At 51.5% G+C, this 17299-nt stretch overlaps 1 protein-coding gene across 1 annotated transcript; it reads left to right on the top strand.

Moving 5' to 3' along the window:
* The first annotated feature begins 6600 nt into the window (after window positions 1-6600).
* Window positions 6601-15909, top strand: DOLPP1 (dolichyldiphosphatase 1). Its single transcript, XM_004463109.4, has 8 exons — window positions 6601-6720; window positions 10310-10410; window positions 10688-10772; window positions 10868-10967; window positions 11175-11273; window positions 11842-11970; window positions 12504-12593; window positions 14439-15909. Exons 1-8 carry the CDS (start codon window positions 6645-6647, stop codon window positions 14473-14475), a joined length of 717 nt encoding a protein of 238 aa, XP_004463166.1. The 5' UTR covers window positions 6601-6644; the 3' UTR covers window positions 14476-15909.
* Window positions 15910-17299: the final 1390 nt, after the last annotated feature.

The raw sequence follows: 17299 nt of genomic DNA, 5'->3' as shown, positions 1-17299 counted from the left end.
ACAATGTACTCCCATCCGAAAAAATCTGAATAGACCAACCCCAAGACACATATTCATCAGAATACCAAATGCCAAAGACAAAGAGAGAATTCTGAGAACAGCAAGAGAAAAGCAATGCATAACATATAAAGATACCCAATAAGATTAAGTGCTGATTTCTCACCAGAAACCATGGAGGCAAAAAGACAGTGGCCTGATATAGTTAAGATACTATGAGGAAAAAACTTCCAGTCAAGAATTGTATATCCAACAAGACTGTCTTTCAAAAATGAGGGCAAGATTAGAATATTCACAGATAAACAGAAACTGAGAGAATTTCTAAGCAAGAGACCAGATTTTTAGGAAATACTAAAGGGTATGCTAGAGCCTGAAAAGAAAAGACAGGAGAGAGAGGCTTGGAAGAGAATCTAGAAATGAAAATTATATCAATAAAAGTAACTAAACATTTCAAAAGAGTGGGGAAAATAAAATATGACAGATAAAACTCAAGTAGTCGGGAATAAACTTAACCAATGACGTAAGGCACTTGTATTCAGAAAACTGCAACTTAATGTTAAAGGAAATTTAAAAAGTCCTAAATAACTGGTAGAACATTCCATGCTCATGGATTGGAAGACTAAATATCATTAAGATGTCAATTCTACTCAAATTGATATACAGATTCAACGCAATAGCAGAAATATCTTAAAAAGGAAAAGTGAAGTTGGAGGACTCTCATCACCATACTTTAATCATATTACCTAGCTACAGTGGTAAAAACAGCATGGTACTGGCATAAAGACAGACACACAGACCATTGGAACCAAATTGACGGTTCAGAAATGGACCCTTACATGTATGATCAAGTGATTTTTGACTAGCCTGTAAATCCACCCAGCTTGGGCAGAACAGTCCATTCAACAAATGGTGCTGAGAGAACTGAATATCTATAGCCAAAAGAAGGAAAGAGGATCCCTATCTCACACCTTATCAAAAAATTAACTCAAAATGGATCAAAAACCTAAATATAAAAAAAAAGAACCATAAAGTTTCTACAAGAAAGTATAGGAAAATATCTTCAGGACCTGGTGGTAGGTGGTAGATTCTTAAAGGAGATAAGAGGAAAACTGAGATGGACTACTGATGTTTAATGTACGCAGAAGTTTTAATTAGCTTTACTGTGAAAGTGTGGAAATGTATAGAGTGGATAGTAACACACAGTGAATAACAGCTAGTTTATAAATGGGGATGTGGCTGAAAATGGTAGTCTAGGGATGTAAATGTCAATTGACAGAATGCTAGAGAATAATCTAGGAACTGAATAGCACAGTAAACCCAGAGGTGGATGAGAATTGTGGTTGATAATACAGATGCAAGAGTGTCCTTTGTGAGCTAGAGCAAACGCACATCACTATTGCAGGGGTGGTGGGAATGTGGAGAAGCATGGGAAAAATAAACTGGAGTGACCTATGGGCTGTGGTTAGCAGTAACGTAATATTCTTGCATCAGTGCACAAGATGTACTGTGTTGATAATGAAGGAGTAGGAGAATGTGTTCCAAATGTACACTATGGACATGATAACAATCAGATGATATTATTTTATAATCTGTAGCCAATGTTCCACCACAGTGTGGTGTGTTGATGGAGGGGTGTTGTTTGGGAATTCTGCACATGAGCATGATTATTTTGTAAATTTACAACTATCATAAAGTATATTTAAAAAATAATAATAGGGTGGGTTGGGGGAAAAATACACCAAATGTAAGATGAGGACTATAATTAGTAGTAAGATTTTCACAATATTCTTTCATAATTTGTAACAAACGTCTCAACACAATGTAAGGTGTTGGTGGAGGGTTGATGTATGGGGCTCCGTATGATGTTACGTATGTTTGCTTTGTAAGTTCACAACTTTTACTATGCACTTATTGTGTATGTTCATATACAAATGATACAAAGATAATAATAGTAATAGGATGGGTTGGGGGAAAAATACTTTGGGTAGTAGTAATATTTTATGATGCTCTTCTCTCATTAGTTTAAAATGTTTAGCAACAATGCAAGGTATTGGTGCTAGGGTGAGGTATGAGAGTTCTGTATGATGTTATACATGTTTGTTTTGTAAGTTTACAACTATTACTATACATTTATTGTTTATGAATGTTTATGTATGAGTGATATACTTCAATAAATTTAATAAAATAAAAAGCTGTGATCAGTGATCAGCTGTCCCCACCCCTAGTCTTGGGAGGAGGTTTTGTTTTGTTTTGTTTTGTTTTAAAGATTTATTTATTTATTTATCTCCCCTCCCCCCCCACCCCAGTTGTCTATTCTGTGTGTCTATTTGCTGTGTGTTCTTTGTCTGCTTCTGTTGTTGTCAGAGGCATGGGAATCTGTCTTTCTTTTTGTTGCGTCATCTTGCTGTGTCAGCTCTCCGTGTGTGCGGCACCATTCCTGGGCAGGCTGCACTTTCTTTTGCGCTGGGCGGCTCTCCTTACGGGGGGCACTCCTTGCGTGTGGGGCTCCCCTACGCGGGGGACACCCCTGCGTGGTGCGGCACTCCTTGCGCGCATTAGCACTGCGCATGGGCCAGCTCCACACGGGTCAAGGAGGCCTGGGTTTGAACCGCGGACCTGAGGAAGTTTTTTTATGTCCCTTTCTGTCATCAGCAAGGTAGCCAGGGGCTGGACCCCAAAGTGGCCTGCCACTAGAGTAGGGGAAGGGTGCTGGTAATCACTGGGGAGGGTGCAATTTACTGGTCTTTACTAGCCTCTTTCTCCCACTCTTCTCTGGATGCTGTATGTGTTCTGGCATCTGGAGTTTGAAAATATTTGTTTCAGATAGTTCCTGCCTGTTTAATAGTTGTTCTGGTGGGAGGATTGAATCCTGGAGCTCCCTACTCCATTATCTTCCCACAATCCCCACCCTTTTGTTCTTTTCTTCTCTCAGAGGTTTTGGCAATCAAACCTTTCATTTCTTTTTTTTTTTAAAGATTCATTTTTTTATTCCCCCCCCGCCCCCGTTATCTGCTCTCTGTGTCCATTTGCTGTGCGTTTGGATCCTTATCAGTGGCACTGGGAATCTGTGTTTCTTTTTGTTGCGTCAGCTCTCCGTGTGTGCGGTATCATTCTTGGGCAGGCTGCACCTTCTTTTGGGCTGGGCGGCTCTCCTTACGGGGCGCACTCCTTGCGCGTGGGGCTCCCCTATGCAGGGGACACCCCTGCGTGGCAGGGCACTCCTTGCACGCATCAGCACCGCACGTGGGCCTGCTCCACACGGGTCAAGGAGGCCGGGGGTTTGAACCGCAGACCTCCCAAGTGGTAGGCGGACGCCCTATCCATCGGGCCAAGTCTGCTTCCCTAAACCTTTAATTTCTAGTTCAAGATCATTTGTCTTTCTAACTGGCACCTTTAGGACCCAGGAGTTCTCCACCCTCCACTGGAATGAGAGTTTGTAAGGGTAGCTTCCTTACTGGTCTTGTTCTCTCGTCTTCCCTGGTGCCCAGGCATGGCCTGGCATTTCCTAGGAGCTCAACTATTTCCTGAAGTTACTGAGTGAACTCTAAGCTAGAGGGAAGCCCCTACTACGTGTCTGAGAAACAGGCCCAGAGAGGGGAAGAGCATTTCCTGACGGCTTGCCAGAACTTTAAGCCCAAACCAGTGTGGCTGGGGTACAGTGCGTGGAGTTAGACTTTGCCCCTCTAATGTCAGGGCTACCTACCCTGGCTATAAACTTATCAGGTGAGAGGCCAGAAGTGAAAGGCCAGACCCTGCCCTAGGACAGAGGATGTGGAAAAGCCTGGGTCTCAGACTTCGTCTGAGGACCTGTTTGGGCAGTGAGAGAAGTAACCAGTAGTTTGGTTCATGGGATGCAGGATGGTTCAGAAGTTGGGCCTGCCCATCAGGCACACCTGGCTTTGAATACTGGCTCTGCCACATACTAGCCAGGTGACCATGTCAGGTGGTTTGATGTTCTGAGCCTCACTGTCCTCAGCTACAAACTGGTACAGTTCTTAAAAAGCCTTGCTGGTTGTTGTGAAGACAGTATGAAGGAGTAGGGCTGGAGCACCTCCTCGGACGCTCAAAGGGACATCACAAATGGCACCGGTCTAACCCTGAGCTTGGAGGGAGGAGGCAGGTGGTTCTGAAGCCTCCCGTGGATCCCTCGCAGCATCCTTGCTGCCCTATCCAGCCCCTCGCCTACACGGCGGGTCTGACCATGTCATCAATTTCATCTCCTCGTGACACCCTCCAATGGCTACTAGGCACACAGCCATCACAAATGCCTCCAGGTGTGCCCAAGAATGTTTACAGCAGCACAAACCTGGAAACAACCAGGTGCCCATCAACAGAATGAGAAATAAACTGCAGTTATGTTTATAACATGGAATACCATATATCAAGGAGAATGAACCAACTACAACTAGAGGCCACAGCTTGGCTAAATCTCACAAAGTTCAAAGTGAAAGGGTCCACATGGAAAAAAGGCATATTGAAGGAGCCTATTTATAGAGAGCGCAAAAACAAACAAACAATGTATGGTGTTACAAGCTGGGATGGTGGGGGGACTAGAAGGGGCATCAGGAGGCTCCTGGGGTGCTGGTGATGATCTGCTTCTTGATATAGAGGTTGCTTATATGGGTGTGCTTAGTTTGTGAAAATTCATCAAGCTGTACACATATGATTTCTGGAATTTACTGTATGAATGTAAATTATATCTGAATTTTTTTTCTTAAAAAAGCAAAACCAAACCAACCCACCAACCCATCCTTCAGAGCTCCACTCTGTCCTCACCACAAACAGTGGCCCACAAAGTTTTGCAAGGCCAGGCTGTTGTCAAGCTTGCCTCCTCACAGAGCACTTTATCCCCCTCTTTCCCTCCTGCCCATTTCATCCAGTCACTCCCCTGCCTCCAGACACTTGGCTCTGCTCTTCCCTCTGCCTGGAACGCCCTATCCCCTCGGCTGGGATAACTTCCTCTTATTTTGTAATTTCTTCTGGGGAATGTGCTCCCTGAGGCAAGAGGCCTGTGGAGTCAGAGAAGCCTGCGGTTCAGGGATGTTGCCCCCGGAGGCCCATTTGCTCATCAGTAAAATGGCCACTAACTAGGGTGGGGCAATATAGCCCCGACCTGGAATGGCTGCCCTGAACCAGGGAGCTATTCTGGGAAGCTCACAGCCTGCTCCTCACACCTCCTGCCTCTCAAAGGCTAATAATGGCAGAGTCTGAGGTAGCTGAGGACAGATGACAGGGAAGTGGGGCTGACTGACCCAGGCAGGCCCAGGCTGGGGTGGGTGGAGAGCTGAGCACTGCTGAGCTGGGGCCAGGAGGCCCTGCCTGGCTCAATGGTGGGTTCTGAGTCCCCATCACCACCACTACCACCCCCAGCCCACCAGCCCAGCCCAGCCCACAGTCTTGCCTCTGGTCAGAAGGAGTCCCTGGTTTATTCTACACTTCACATCACAAACACTTATATCATTTACCAGGCACCTGTTCTAGGCCTGGCATGAGCCCTGTCCTCTTGCTGCCCCGGGCTTCTCCAGGTGTGGCTGGAACCATTTGCAACAGAACACTCAGAGCACGTAAGAATGCAGGCTCCTAACTTACTGGATAAGCCAGGGCCCCAGAGGGTTCCAGGAATCTGCATTCTCTACAAGCTGATCCAGGTGCTGCATGAAGACAGAGCATGCGCCACTGTTTAGTAGGAAGGACAGACAGGAACCCCATTACAGTCCAGTGTGGTCAGTGGTGAGGAAGGAGGGGATGCAAGTGCTGGAGCCTAGTGGAGGCCCCTCCTCTGGCAGAGGAAACCTCTAGGTGAGAAAGACCTTTGAGCAGGACATGGGCAGTGGGGCAGGAGAGGTGGTGCATTCCAGGCTGGGGAACAACCTGTGTGAAGGCTAGGAAACAAGAGGGAGGCAGGCATTTTACCTGAACTGCGAGTAATTCAAACTGGTGGGGGTAGAAAAGGTGGGTGGGAAGGTGGGGCTGTTTACAAAGGGCCTCATAGACCACTGAAAGGAATGTTTGGGGGAAACTGAGGTGTGGGTGGGAAACTAACTTCTGGCTTAAAATGCTCCCAAGATGCTCATTAAGTGGCACAAATGTGACCAAACAAAAAATTTTGTTGAAAGGATGAAAGATGGAAAGAGTCCTTCACCTCAAAGAAGCTTCCATTCGGTAAACTCGTTTAGGGCGCCGACTGTTTGCCCCAGCCCTCACACATCGGTGCGGGCTCTGGGTAACAGGAAGCCTTCGCTCCCCGCGCAGGTGCCAACGAAACCAAAGCTCCCACCAAAGTCCAACACGCCCCCCAAGCTAGTGCCTGATTGGCCCGCCTTACCCCCTCTCGGTCCTACCTCATCTTCTGAATGGCTGGTCTGCTCTCTGTGCGGCCCTATAGCCCTCCCCTTTCCTGATTGGCCAGAAACCTACCTGCGGTGGCCTCGGATTGGGCGTTAACTTGGTCGACTCGCTGGCTCCTAGGGGGCCCGCTCTCTGATTCGTTGCTCGGGCCACCCTCACGGCCTGCACACTGAATGGCTGCGCCGCTACCTGTATCAGCCTCCGATTGGGTGCGCAGCGCCTCCCCGGCGTGATAGGTCAGAACCACCGCCCCCCTGACTCCCCATTGGTTGCTCGGCGAAGCCCGGTCTCCGGGTAAGATGGCAGCGGACGGACAGTGCTCGCTCCCCGCTTCATGGCGGCCGGTGACCCTCACCCACGTCGAATATCCTGCAGGTAAAAGGCGTCTCCAGGGCCGAGTACGTGTTCCCGGGGCCGCCCTCTCAGCTCCGGGCGTTTCGACCTGCGCGAGCCTGAGAAAGGGGTACCGCGGGACTGGGGTGGGAACTGTCAAATAGTGAGCCTTGGAGGGGCTCCGCCGGCGCGCGCCGCGCAGGCGCAGTGATGTGGCGATGAGATGGGCGAAATTGTGAGCCTCTCGCTCGCGCACTCTGCGCTTGCGCGTTCGGGCGCTCCCCGAGATTCTGGGGCGCTGGTGGGCTGTAATGGGGTGGCGAGCTGCTGCGAGTGGGAAAGGGTCACTGGTGTGGCCCTTGCCCCTTCTTCTCCGCCCTCCCCAGAGCCAAAGAGGCCGAACTCCCTTCTCGGCGTGCAGGGGAATGTCTCTTTCCATCAAACAGTGCTTTGGGGCATCCTGTAAAAGAAAGAGCTCCCCGTTGCTGTAAGTGTGCAGCCGGGACCAGGTAGCTCTTTGAGTAGCGTCTGGGTGCCACACCCTGACCAGGGCATGGCTCCACAGCACAGGGGACCTGGTGAGGGGGCAGGCAGCCTTAGGGATCTTGACTTCTGGGGCTTGCAATCAATTAGACACATCTCTAGAAGTGCTCGTTTTCCAGTTGAAAGGTCCATTAGCAACCGTGCAGGAGGTAGTCTCGTAGAGTGGTGCTTAGCTTGGCTCATGGGTTCAGTGGAATATGGGTTCAAGTTCAGGGTGAGGCCGTGTGCAGTGACTTCATCTCTTTGTCCCTAAGTAACTTCATCCCTAAAATGGGACTAATGACAGTGCCTCCCTCCTCGCTTTGGTGTGAGAAACAAATAACACTAGGCTTGAGGAGTGCTGAGCTCAATGTCTGGCACACAATAAGCATTTAATAAATTCTACAATTAATATTATCCCATCTTCCAAACTGCACCCCTCTCTCCTGGGTAGAATGGTTGGGTGCAGAGTGAGGCTGGCGGCTCCCCGTGGAGCCCTGGTTCCCTCAGGAATGTTCTAATCATGTTGCTGTCCTGGCCAGGGATGTGAGAATCTGAACCTTCTTGAGAGCCCCAGGGCTAGAAGCCAGGGGCCTTTCACCCTGGGTGTTCTGGGTTATACTGGGGGTGCTGCCCTGCCAGGTGCTGAGCCCTCCTGGTCTGCCGGCCCACCATTCGCCCATTCATTCACTCAGCCAGCATCCACTGAGGGCCTTCTGCATGCCAGGGCCCAGGCTGGCACTGGGTTTAATATAGTAAACAGGCCTGATATATCCCTGCCCTTCTGGACTATGAAAAACCCCCACTTTATAGGAGGGAAACCAAGGCCTGGAAAGGGGGAGCGACTTGACACTGTCATGACCTCCCTCCCTGGTCTTAGAACCCTCACAATCCAACAAGCGAGATAAGAAAGAACCTGGCGGTTGTGAGCAGCATGATGCAGGCTGTGATGAGGGACCCTTTGCAGGAACGGTGGTTGCCCAGAGGAAGAACCTGGTTGATGGGTGCATGCAACCAGGTCCGGTCCCCTGTAAACTCTTCTATGATCCCCTGCACTCCTCCTTGGTACCCCTCATCACATTGGTAGTTGCTGCACCCATCCATTTACTTAACATATATATCTTTTGAGCCCCAGTTAAGTGTCAGGCACTATATTGGGCTCGGAGGAGAGGGTGGAGTGTAAAAAGACCCTGTCTTGCTCTCACAGAGTCTACAGTATAGGAGAAGAGACAGACATGGGTCCAGTATCTACACTAGTGAGTGGACTACTGGATAATGAACAATTACAGATCCCCCTGCTAGGCTAGATCTCGACAATGGTGGGATCCATATCTGTGTGTTTATTTTTTTTCCCCTGTGGTGGGCACTGGTTAAGTTAACCCAGACACCATCCCAAGTGGGGGAAGCAGTGTGTGCACAGGTCCAGAAGTAGGACAGAGCACAGTGCATCTTGGGAACTAGAGTCAGCTCCCTGGAACTGGAGCAGAGGGTGGGAGGGAGGCAAGGCCAGGACTGTGCAGGCCTCGATGAGCTGGCCTGAGGTTGGGCTTATCCCAAGGGCAGTGGGAGCCACAGAGGGCTTGCATCAGAGACTGGTGAGGCTGGAGATGCTGACGGCATCTGCAGAAAGATCCTGGGTTAGCTCTGGCTATGAGACAGGCCATCAAATGACCATAGGTTTGGGGGCACGAGCCACTCCCTGTCCTCAGCCCAGTGACCTGTGGGTCAGTTGGATGAGTGAGAGACCCAGAATCTCAGGGCTGGAATGGGCCAGGCCATTGTGTGCATGGGGAGACAGAGGCCCAGAAAAGGGAAGGGCCTTGTCAGGTGTCAACTGGCAAGGCTATGGCAACACTGGTACTTGAACGCAGGTTGATGCTCAATTCTCCCAGGCCAACTCCAAGCCAGCCCTACCCTGGGTAGGTGGGGCTGAGGCCAGGCAGTTCCACCTTTCTCTTCAGACCTGGGCTCTGGCCTTAGCCCCCATGTGGGCACCTTCTTTGATGCCTGCCTCAGGCCAGGCTGGCAGTGTGGGCCATTGCCTGTGCTGGGTCCTCCCAACATGGATGTGCCAGGCACTGAGCTGGCATCTCACAAGTCCCATCTCATAAATGCTCACACAACCGTGGGAGGTAGGTACTAATATCTCCATTTCACAGAGAGAAAGTTGAGGCTCAGGGAAGTAAACTCTTTGCCTGAGGTCATGTAGCCAGCAAGTGTTAGCACAGAAACTGAGCCATGCCTTCTGACCCCAGAGTAGCCACATAGCTGCCCTGTCTCAAATGATAAAGATGGCCTTTAGATTCAAGCTCTGCCCTGCCCATAAGCAAGGAGGAAAGTGGCACTTATCTCAGTGTCCACATCTCTCAAAATGAGCCAGTGGCTTTCATACTGCCTCTATCCTAGGCCTTTTAGGAGGGTAAACAGCAATGAACTAGACCAATTTCTCGCTAGTGGAGAGGGGGCAAGAAGCTTTTATGGTGACAGGCCACCATATTGGGCAGCTCAGCCTCCTCCCCTGGCCTTGATCCCGGTCTGGGTCTTCAGGTTGAACCCAAGTCTGTGCAGTGTCCAGAGAATTCCAGGCTTCCCTAGAGGTCCAGGACTTGGCTAGGGCAGCTCCATGCCCTCTGGGCTGCCTGCCTGGTATAGGGCCTAGCCTCTGGAGTCAGACCCAGCTGGGTTCAAGTTTCTGCTTGGTGGGGGTGATGGGTAAAGAACCCTGGATCAAGTCTTCTACTCCAGGTCCTACCTCTTTCTGGCTCTACTTTGTGTAAGTCATGTAAACTTGTCAACCTCTCTGGGACTCAGGTTCTTCATCTGTATGGTGGGAACAGTAAAGGCACCTGCTTCGAAGTCATGATGTCTGAACTTAAGTGCTCAGTAAACAGACTGTCATGTCATGCCTATGATTTGAGTTGGTATGGCCGGCAGATAGACTGAGGCATCTACAGCTGCCTGGCCCCATGCTCCAGACCTGCCAGGGACTTCCTTTCTGACTCAGGTCCTATTTGGACAACTTCAGGACTTGCTGGGAGCTGGGCCTCTCCTGGCCTATGTCTCAGATGTCTGGGCTCTGTCCTCATCCCATTCTCTGTGTCTTCCCCAGGTGATCTCTCTGGCCACCTCCTTGCCTACCTGAGCCTCAGCCCTGTGTTCATCATTGTCGGTTTTGTGACCCTTGTCATATTCAAGCGGGAGCTGCACACGGTGAGTCTAACCCTATCTGCCGCTCTCCTTGCTCCCCAGTACTTCTACCCCAGGGAGAGAGGCTGTGACCACTAGGCAGCCCTGTTTACCCATCATCCCAGGTGCTTTCTTCTCCTTTCCATGCTTCCACCTTCTTTTGAGGTGTGTGGAACTTCCTGGCTAGTTCCAGGTTTATTCATGAGTTGGGCTGGGAGGTTCAGTCAGAGGCCACATTTGGGACTGGGTTGTAGCTGGCAGGTGCACAGAGGCCCACCTGATCACACATCTTACCTGACAGATCTCATTCCTCGGGGGCCTGGCACTGAACGAGGGGGTCAACTGGCTGATCAAACACCTCATCCGGGAGCCTCGGCCCTGCGGAGGTAGGGCATGGATTGTGGGGGCCTGGCACCCCTGGGCCAGGGCATGACTGGGAGACCAGTCTTTTTCCATGACACCCTGTTCTTCTCTCTCTCAGGCCCCCACATGGCTGTGGGCACCAAGTACGGGATGCCCTCCAGCCATTCCCAGTTTATGTGGTTCTTCTCCGTCTATTCCTTCCTTTTCCTGTATTTAAGGTGAGCTTCTGTCAGTTGGGGTGGTTGTTGTGGCCCAGGCTGGGCTTTGCCAGAGGCTCACTGTTAGCCCTTAGGATGGCCTTTGGGGCTTCCACTAAGGGTGGGAGGAGCTGGAGCCAAAGCGGGCGGTGCCAAGGGAGCATTTGAATGGGGCTGTTTGGGAGTTCAGGGCTCTAGGCTGTCTGCTGAGAAGCCCTGTTTTCCCAGAATGCACCAGACGAATAATGCCAGGTTCCTGGACTTGCTGTGGAGGCACGTGCTCTCCCTGGGTCTCCTCACCATGGCCTTTCTAGTCTCCTACAGCAGGTACAGAGAGAGGGAAATCACTGTCCCCGCCCCCCGCCCACCTGCTTGGGGTCATTTTGCATCTTGATCCCTGTTAGAGTCTCTAGTGTAGGCCCTGGTCCTGCAGCTTATAGGTCAGGATTGGGAGAGGGGTTCCAGGCCTCTGGTTTTAAAGGGATAGGGCTCCAGCTGCCTCTTCCAGCCCAGCCTTGCTTCTCTTCCTGGCTGAGCCCAGGTGTCTGGGGAGGCCTCCATGTCACATCAGCCATTGTTTCCAATGTCCTGGAGGATCCCCTTGCAGATGAACTCAGAGCTCAAGGGCTGGATGGAAGGAGGCTGATCCCAGCTGAGTGACCCTTCCCCCACCCCTTCTGGAGACGGGAGCAGCTGTTACGGTCCAAGCCCCTACCTCCTTTGGCAATTTGATCTGAGGCTGTGTGTTCACGGCAGTCTGCTCCTGTCTGTCTGTCTGTGTGTGCCGCCACATGTGCATGCACAGGGCCCTGGGAAGCTGGCATTTGGGCGTGGGGGATTGTGCAGGCCTGTCTCTGGCTGGCTCTCATGAGCTTCCCTTCTGGCCTTGGCCCAGGGTCTACCTGCTGTACCACACCTGGAGCCAGGTGCTCTATGGGGGCATCGCTGGGAGCCTCATGGCCGTTGCCTGGTTCGTCTTCACCCAGGAGGTCCTCACCCCGCTGTTCCCCAGAATAGCAGCCTGGTAACTGCCTCCTGCCTCTGTTGCTGCCCCTCCTACCTTCCTGGGGACTGGACTGTGGCCCCTGCCTCCCTCTATGGGTGACACCATCAGTGGGAGGAGTCCCCGGCATCCTGAGCCAGCCCTCTCTCCCTGGGAGGGTCCACTGCCCAGGCCTCTGGGGGCATAAGACTGCAGGCCCCATTGCCTGGCTTCCACCTGCACCAGGGGCGTTGCTGCAGGGACATGGGGCATGTCCTAGACCCAGAAGCCCGGGTGTTGTCCTCTCTCTTCCCCTGGGCTCTCGGACTCAGAAAGCAGCCTGAGTCCTGCAGGGCTGTGTGCACCGTGGAGTGGTGGTGGTGCCCCTGCCTGGGGTAACACAGGTGACACATTTGGGTCTCCAATGGCTCTGGGATCTCAATCTAGGCAAAAAGACTTTCTGGGCAATGGGAGGAGGGTACCATGCCAGCCCCAGGCACTGGTGGGACCATCTGGCTTGGTGACAGGCTCATGCCTTGATGTGGCCCTGGCTTTCTGGGTGTCTGTCTTTCCAGGCCTATCTCTGAGTTCTTCCTAATCCGAGACACGAGCCTCATTCCCAATGTACTCTGGTTTGAGTACACAGTAACCCGGTCAGAAGCCAGGTGAGTCACGGGGACTGCAAGCACTAGGTTTTGGCTCAGTGGGGCCTGGCCTGAGAGCAGCCACTGCCCCTGTTTTGGAGGGCTCCCCAAGAGCCAGGCACTTGCTTAAGTACTTTTATTGCGCTGCCTATTGAATCCTCTTATGGTTCCCATTTTATAGATAAGAAAACTGAGTCTCAGACAGGAGAAGGGAAGTCACTTGTCCAAGGTCTTGCAGCTTGTGAGTGGGGGTGCTGGGTCTTGAACCCGGGCTGTCTGACCCAGAGCCCATGCTTTTAAGCACTATGGCCCAGAACCAGAAACCTGGGCAGCTGAGTTTCTTGGGGCACCTGTGTGTGGACATCCCTTGAGATTGTTTAGTCCAGATGCCTCCTTTTATTGATGGGTAAACCGAGGTACAGTGAGCTAGGGGACTGGTTGTGGCTGCCCAGCAATTTGGGGCAAAGCTGGGCTTTGCAGTCTCCTGACTTATGGTTTCCTCCCTTCACCCCAGATCATGGGTGGGGTACCTGAGGAAGTGAGGAGTGGGGTGGTTCAGTGGGAGGGTCGGGCTTCAGCGATAGAAGAGGAAGCCCGGGAGGTTTTTGGAGGACTGGTGAGAGGAGCCATGGGTTGAGGTGGGGGCCAGTGTAGCAGCCAGAAATGTGTTTAGTGCTTCGTGGTCCAAATTATCCTAACAAACCTAAGGATAAAGCCCCAGTTTGAGGAGGAAAGGGGATTTGCGGCATTAGGGCAAGGCAATCCTAGTAGTGGCTGAAAGGCCTCCGCTGGCCCCTGGCTGGGCTCTCCACCTGGTTTTCAGCGTGGCCTCCCCTGTCTGCCCAGCCTGCCCTGCCCATCTTGCCGCGGCCTGTCTTCAGTTATCCAACCTCAGCATACACACACTCTGTGCCAGGCTTTGGGCTGGGGATAAGCGCAGTAATGGCCCCACCCTCAAGATGCTCATAGCTGACAGGGGAGGCAGATGTGACCAGATGGAGGCTCAGGAAAGCCGTGTTTACCTCTGTGATCAGTGCCATGGGCTAAAGCCCAGAGGCTTGGAGAGCTGTGACAGGAGCCCAATGTGGGGTGGGGCGGGGGCAATTAACTGAGGAGGAGCTGGCCTGTTGAAGTTAGGGGCTGGCAGGAAGAATGTTCTCCACAGAGGGAAGAACATGTGCAAAGCTCCCAAGGCAGGACGAAGTTTGGTAAGTCTGCTGGACAGACAGAGACTGGTGGGGCTGGAACCCAAGAAGCAAGGGGGAAGAGGTGTGGGGTGGCACTGGAGGCAGGGGTTTTAAACTGTGGGACCCTAGACAATCCTGCTTCTCCTTTCTGAGCCTCAGCTCAGCACTTCCAGAAAACTAGTGATTATCCCTACTTTTCTCAAATTTCCTGGGCTACACCCCCAAGCCAGGTGCTCAAATTCCTCTCCATAATCTCCATCAGTAGTTCTACCTTAGTTTACGTGCTTCCTGAAGGGAGAACTCATCACCTTTTGTAATTCTGTTTTCATTGTAGTAACAGTCTGTGCTGGCTTCTATGTAAAAGGGAACTTCCTATAATTAGTCAGGTCCCTCTTGCCTCTGTTCTTTCATGCTGGCACCCCATGCCCCCACCCTGATCTGACTTCATTTCCTGGGCTTCAGAGCTCCAGAGCTGAGGCATCCTTGATACCAGCCCAGCCAAAGAGCTCAACCTTCTCTAGGTCTCAGGTCCCAATTCCCAGGGCAGGAGGTCTGATTGGGACCATCAGGGATTGGCAGTTGCCCATTTTGTTGAGACTGTGGGTGGGGAGGGGACAGCTAAGGGGGTAGGTCACTGGGCACTAGGCATCCTCAAACCTGCCTCATTCCCCTTTTGCAGGAACAGACAACGCAAGCTGGGGACGAAACTGCAGTGACTGGTGGGTGTGGCTAGGTCCAGCCTCCAGGTCTGGCCTACACAATGCCTTGTTGAATGAATGGAATGACGGATAGAGGGATGAAGCAGAGACCTCTACAGACCCAAGTCACCAAGTGGAGCCTTTTTTTTTCTTATTTTAATTTTGATGAACAAGGTGGACCAAAGGGTTGAACCAGCCCCTCAACCAGGACCCTGGAGGGCCTGCTGCCAAGGGGCCACATGGCCAGAGACCCTCGCTGTGCTGCTGCCTGGTCGGGCGCAAAGTGTCCTTGGCATGGGCACCTGGGTGTGGGGTAGCGGAGGGCTTGTGCCTCTGTTCTCGGGGCCAGGAAATCCAGGTGGTGTGAAAAATACATACTATTTATTTTTTGGTTTTTGTCAAAGGCAGATTGGATTTTGGAAATGGGGCCAGCAGAGCCTGTTCTGCAGTGGCTGCAGAGTTGCCCAGGTCAGCTTCCCAGGCCCTTTGTTCTGAGTCCAGGGGTCAGATTGTTCCTCCCTGGGCCTGAGGGATGGCCTGGGGGGCCGGGAGGAAGGGGGCCACCCCTGTCCCCTCTGTGCCACCATTGCCATTCCAGAACCTCATTCAGTGTTTCCTTGTCTGGGGGTGAGGGCCCAGAGAGAGCACACGTCCGGTGGCTGCTATCATTGTGTTTTACCCTGTATTGACCCTATACCACAAGGGCTTTCTCTGGTCTCCTGTCCCCAAGACAGTGGTCCCTTTCTGACAAAGAGCCTGCACATTGTGGGTGAGCAAACCCAAGCTGTTTACAGCTCTTTTTTGTCCTGCCATTCAGTAGCAGTTAGTCTTTGTTTCCACTCGAACAAAATGCAGAAGAACCAGGAACTGGTAGGAAGAGTACGGCAGTGGGTGCCTGATGTCTCCCTTCCCTCTCGTGCTCTGAATATGTCCTTGTCCGTCCTGACTCACCTCCGATAATCTGGGAACCCTCTCAAGTTCACCCTTGTGCCTGGGTCTGGGGGTCTAGGCTCACAGAGCCCCCGTGGGCCCAGCTCAGGACGGCTCCTCCTAAAGGGAACTGCTCTCTAAGTCACTCTGAAATGGAGTCGTGAAGAGAAGATGCTTCCAGACTTGGGAGTTTCTAGAACTGAACCAGGCTGCTCAGGACCTGTGTTCAAATCCTGCCCCCCCCCCTTTCTTTGTGGAGATTCCTAATCTGCTGCTGAAGCACAATATTTTGGTGCTTTCTTTTCTCTCATTTATTAAAGACAGTGTCCAAAAGCCATTCCAGATGCTAGGACCAGGGGCTTATTTCTTGGGAAGGTAGGTCAGTCCCCACATTTCCTTCCCCTTCCCTTGTTGTTTTTATTTTTTACCTTTTGCCTGAGACAAGCCAAGTGTGAGGTGGTTTGATTTAAGAAAATCGATGAAATTGTTTACTATTGTTTTAAAATAAAATCTTAAACTCTGGCAGCTTGAGCACATATTGACTTGAGCTTGTGGGATAAGGCTGGGGGTAGCTATGGGGACACATGACCCTGAAGGGCCAGGGTATGAATAAGACCATAGCATCTCAAGCATCTCCAAGACATCTAGGCCCCCCTAGTGCCAAAAGAGGAGTTTGAATTGCCTTTGTGACATTTCCACCAGGGTTTGTCCAGTCTCTGATTCTCCCTCTCCAGTGAGACCTCAGTACATTGAGATCCATCATCCCGTGACCAGTGTTAGGAAGTCTTCCCTTCTTTTCAGACCCAGTCTCCCTCTCTGTGTGGTCCTTGCCAGCTCTGGCTCTGCCCTCAATAAACCCAATTCGTCTTCCATTTGACAGCCCTTCGGGACTGGGGACAGCCTGCTTTCCCTTCCTACACTGCCTCTGGGGGAAAATCTCCACTTTCTTTGCTTAATTCAGTATTTGTTGAGTACATGGAGGAGTAAGTATATCTCATTTTAGAAGAAATAACTTATGCAACCCAGCTGGAGTTTTGGAGGCCTTGTAAACAAAAGGGGAACAAATATAAGTCAAAGCCAACGGTTGGCCCAAGGTGGAGAGGCTTATCCTTCCTTGGGTACATCAATCTGAGATGCAAAAAGGCTACAGTCTGGGAAGCAGATGTGGCTCAAGCAATTGGGCTCCTGTCTACCATATAGGAGGTCCACGGTTCGAGTCCCAGGGCCTCCCGATGAAGACAAGCTGACCCGCACTGTGAGCTGGCCTGAACGGAGAGCTGGCCCATGTGGAATGCTGGTTGGCACAGGAGTGCCAGCCCATGGAGGAATGCTGTTCTGCATGAAGAGCTGGTGCAGCAAGATAACACAGCAAAAAGAGATAGAGGAGAGATGCTGCAGACCAGGGAGCTGAGGTGGCACAAAAGATTGGATGCCTCTCTTCCACTCTGGAAGGTCCCAGGATCAGTTTCTGGTGCTGCCTAAAGAGAAGACAAGCAGACACAGAAGAACACACAGCAAATGGACACAGAGCAGACGATGGGGGTGGGGGATAAATAAATCTTTTTTCTTTTTAAGCTACACCATCATGTGAGGGTGAATCAGAAGAAATCCCATCCTCACATGGCCTTGAAGATTGAGTTTCAGTCCTTCCAGCGGTCCATAGAAATTCAGTTAAGGTGCCTCCAGACTGGTTAGTGGTCTTAGGGACATGGTAGAGGCAAACACATCGTCTCTGGGGGAAGGAACTTTCATCCATTCAGAGAATTGGATTTTGAAAAATCTATCCTGGGAAACGGACTTTGGCCCAGTGGTTAGGGCGTCCGTCTACCATATGGGAGGTCCGCGGTTCAAACCCCGGGCCTCCTTGACCCGTGTGGAGCTGGCCCATGCGCAGTGCTGATGCGCGCAAGGA

The sequence above is a fragment of the Dasypus novemcinctus genome, chromosome 8 (assembly GCF_030445035.2).
Source record: "Dasypus novemcinctus isolate mDasNov1 chromosome 8, mDasNov1.1.hap2, whole genome shotgun sequence".
Lineage (NCBI taxonomy): Eukaryota > Metazoa > Chordata > Mammalia > Cingulata > Dasypodidae > Dasypus > Dasypus novemcinctus.
This window is presented reverse-complemented; position numbering and strand designations above follow the sequence as displayed.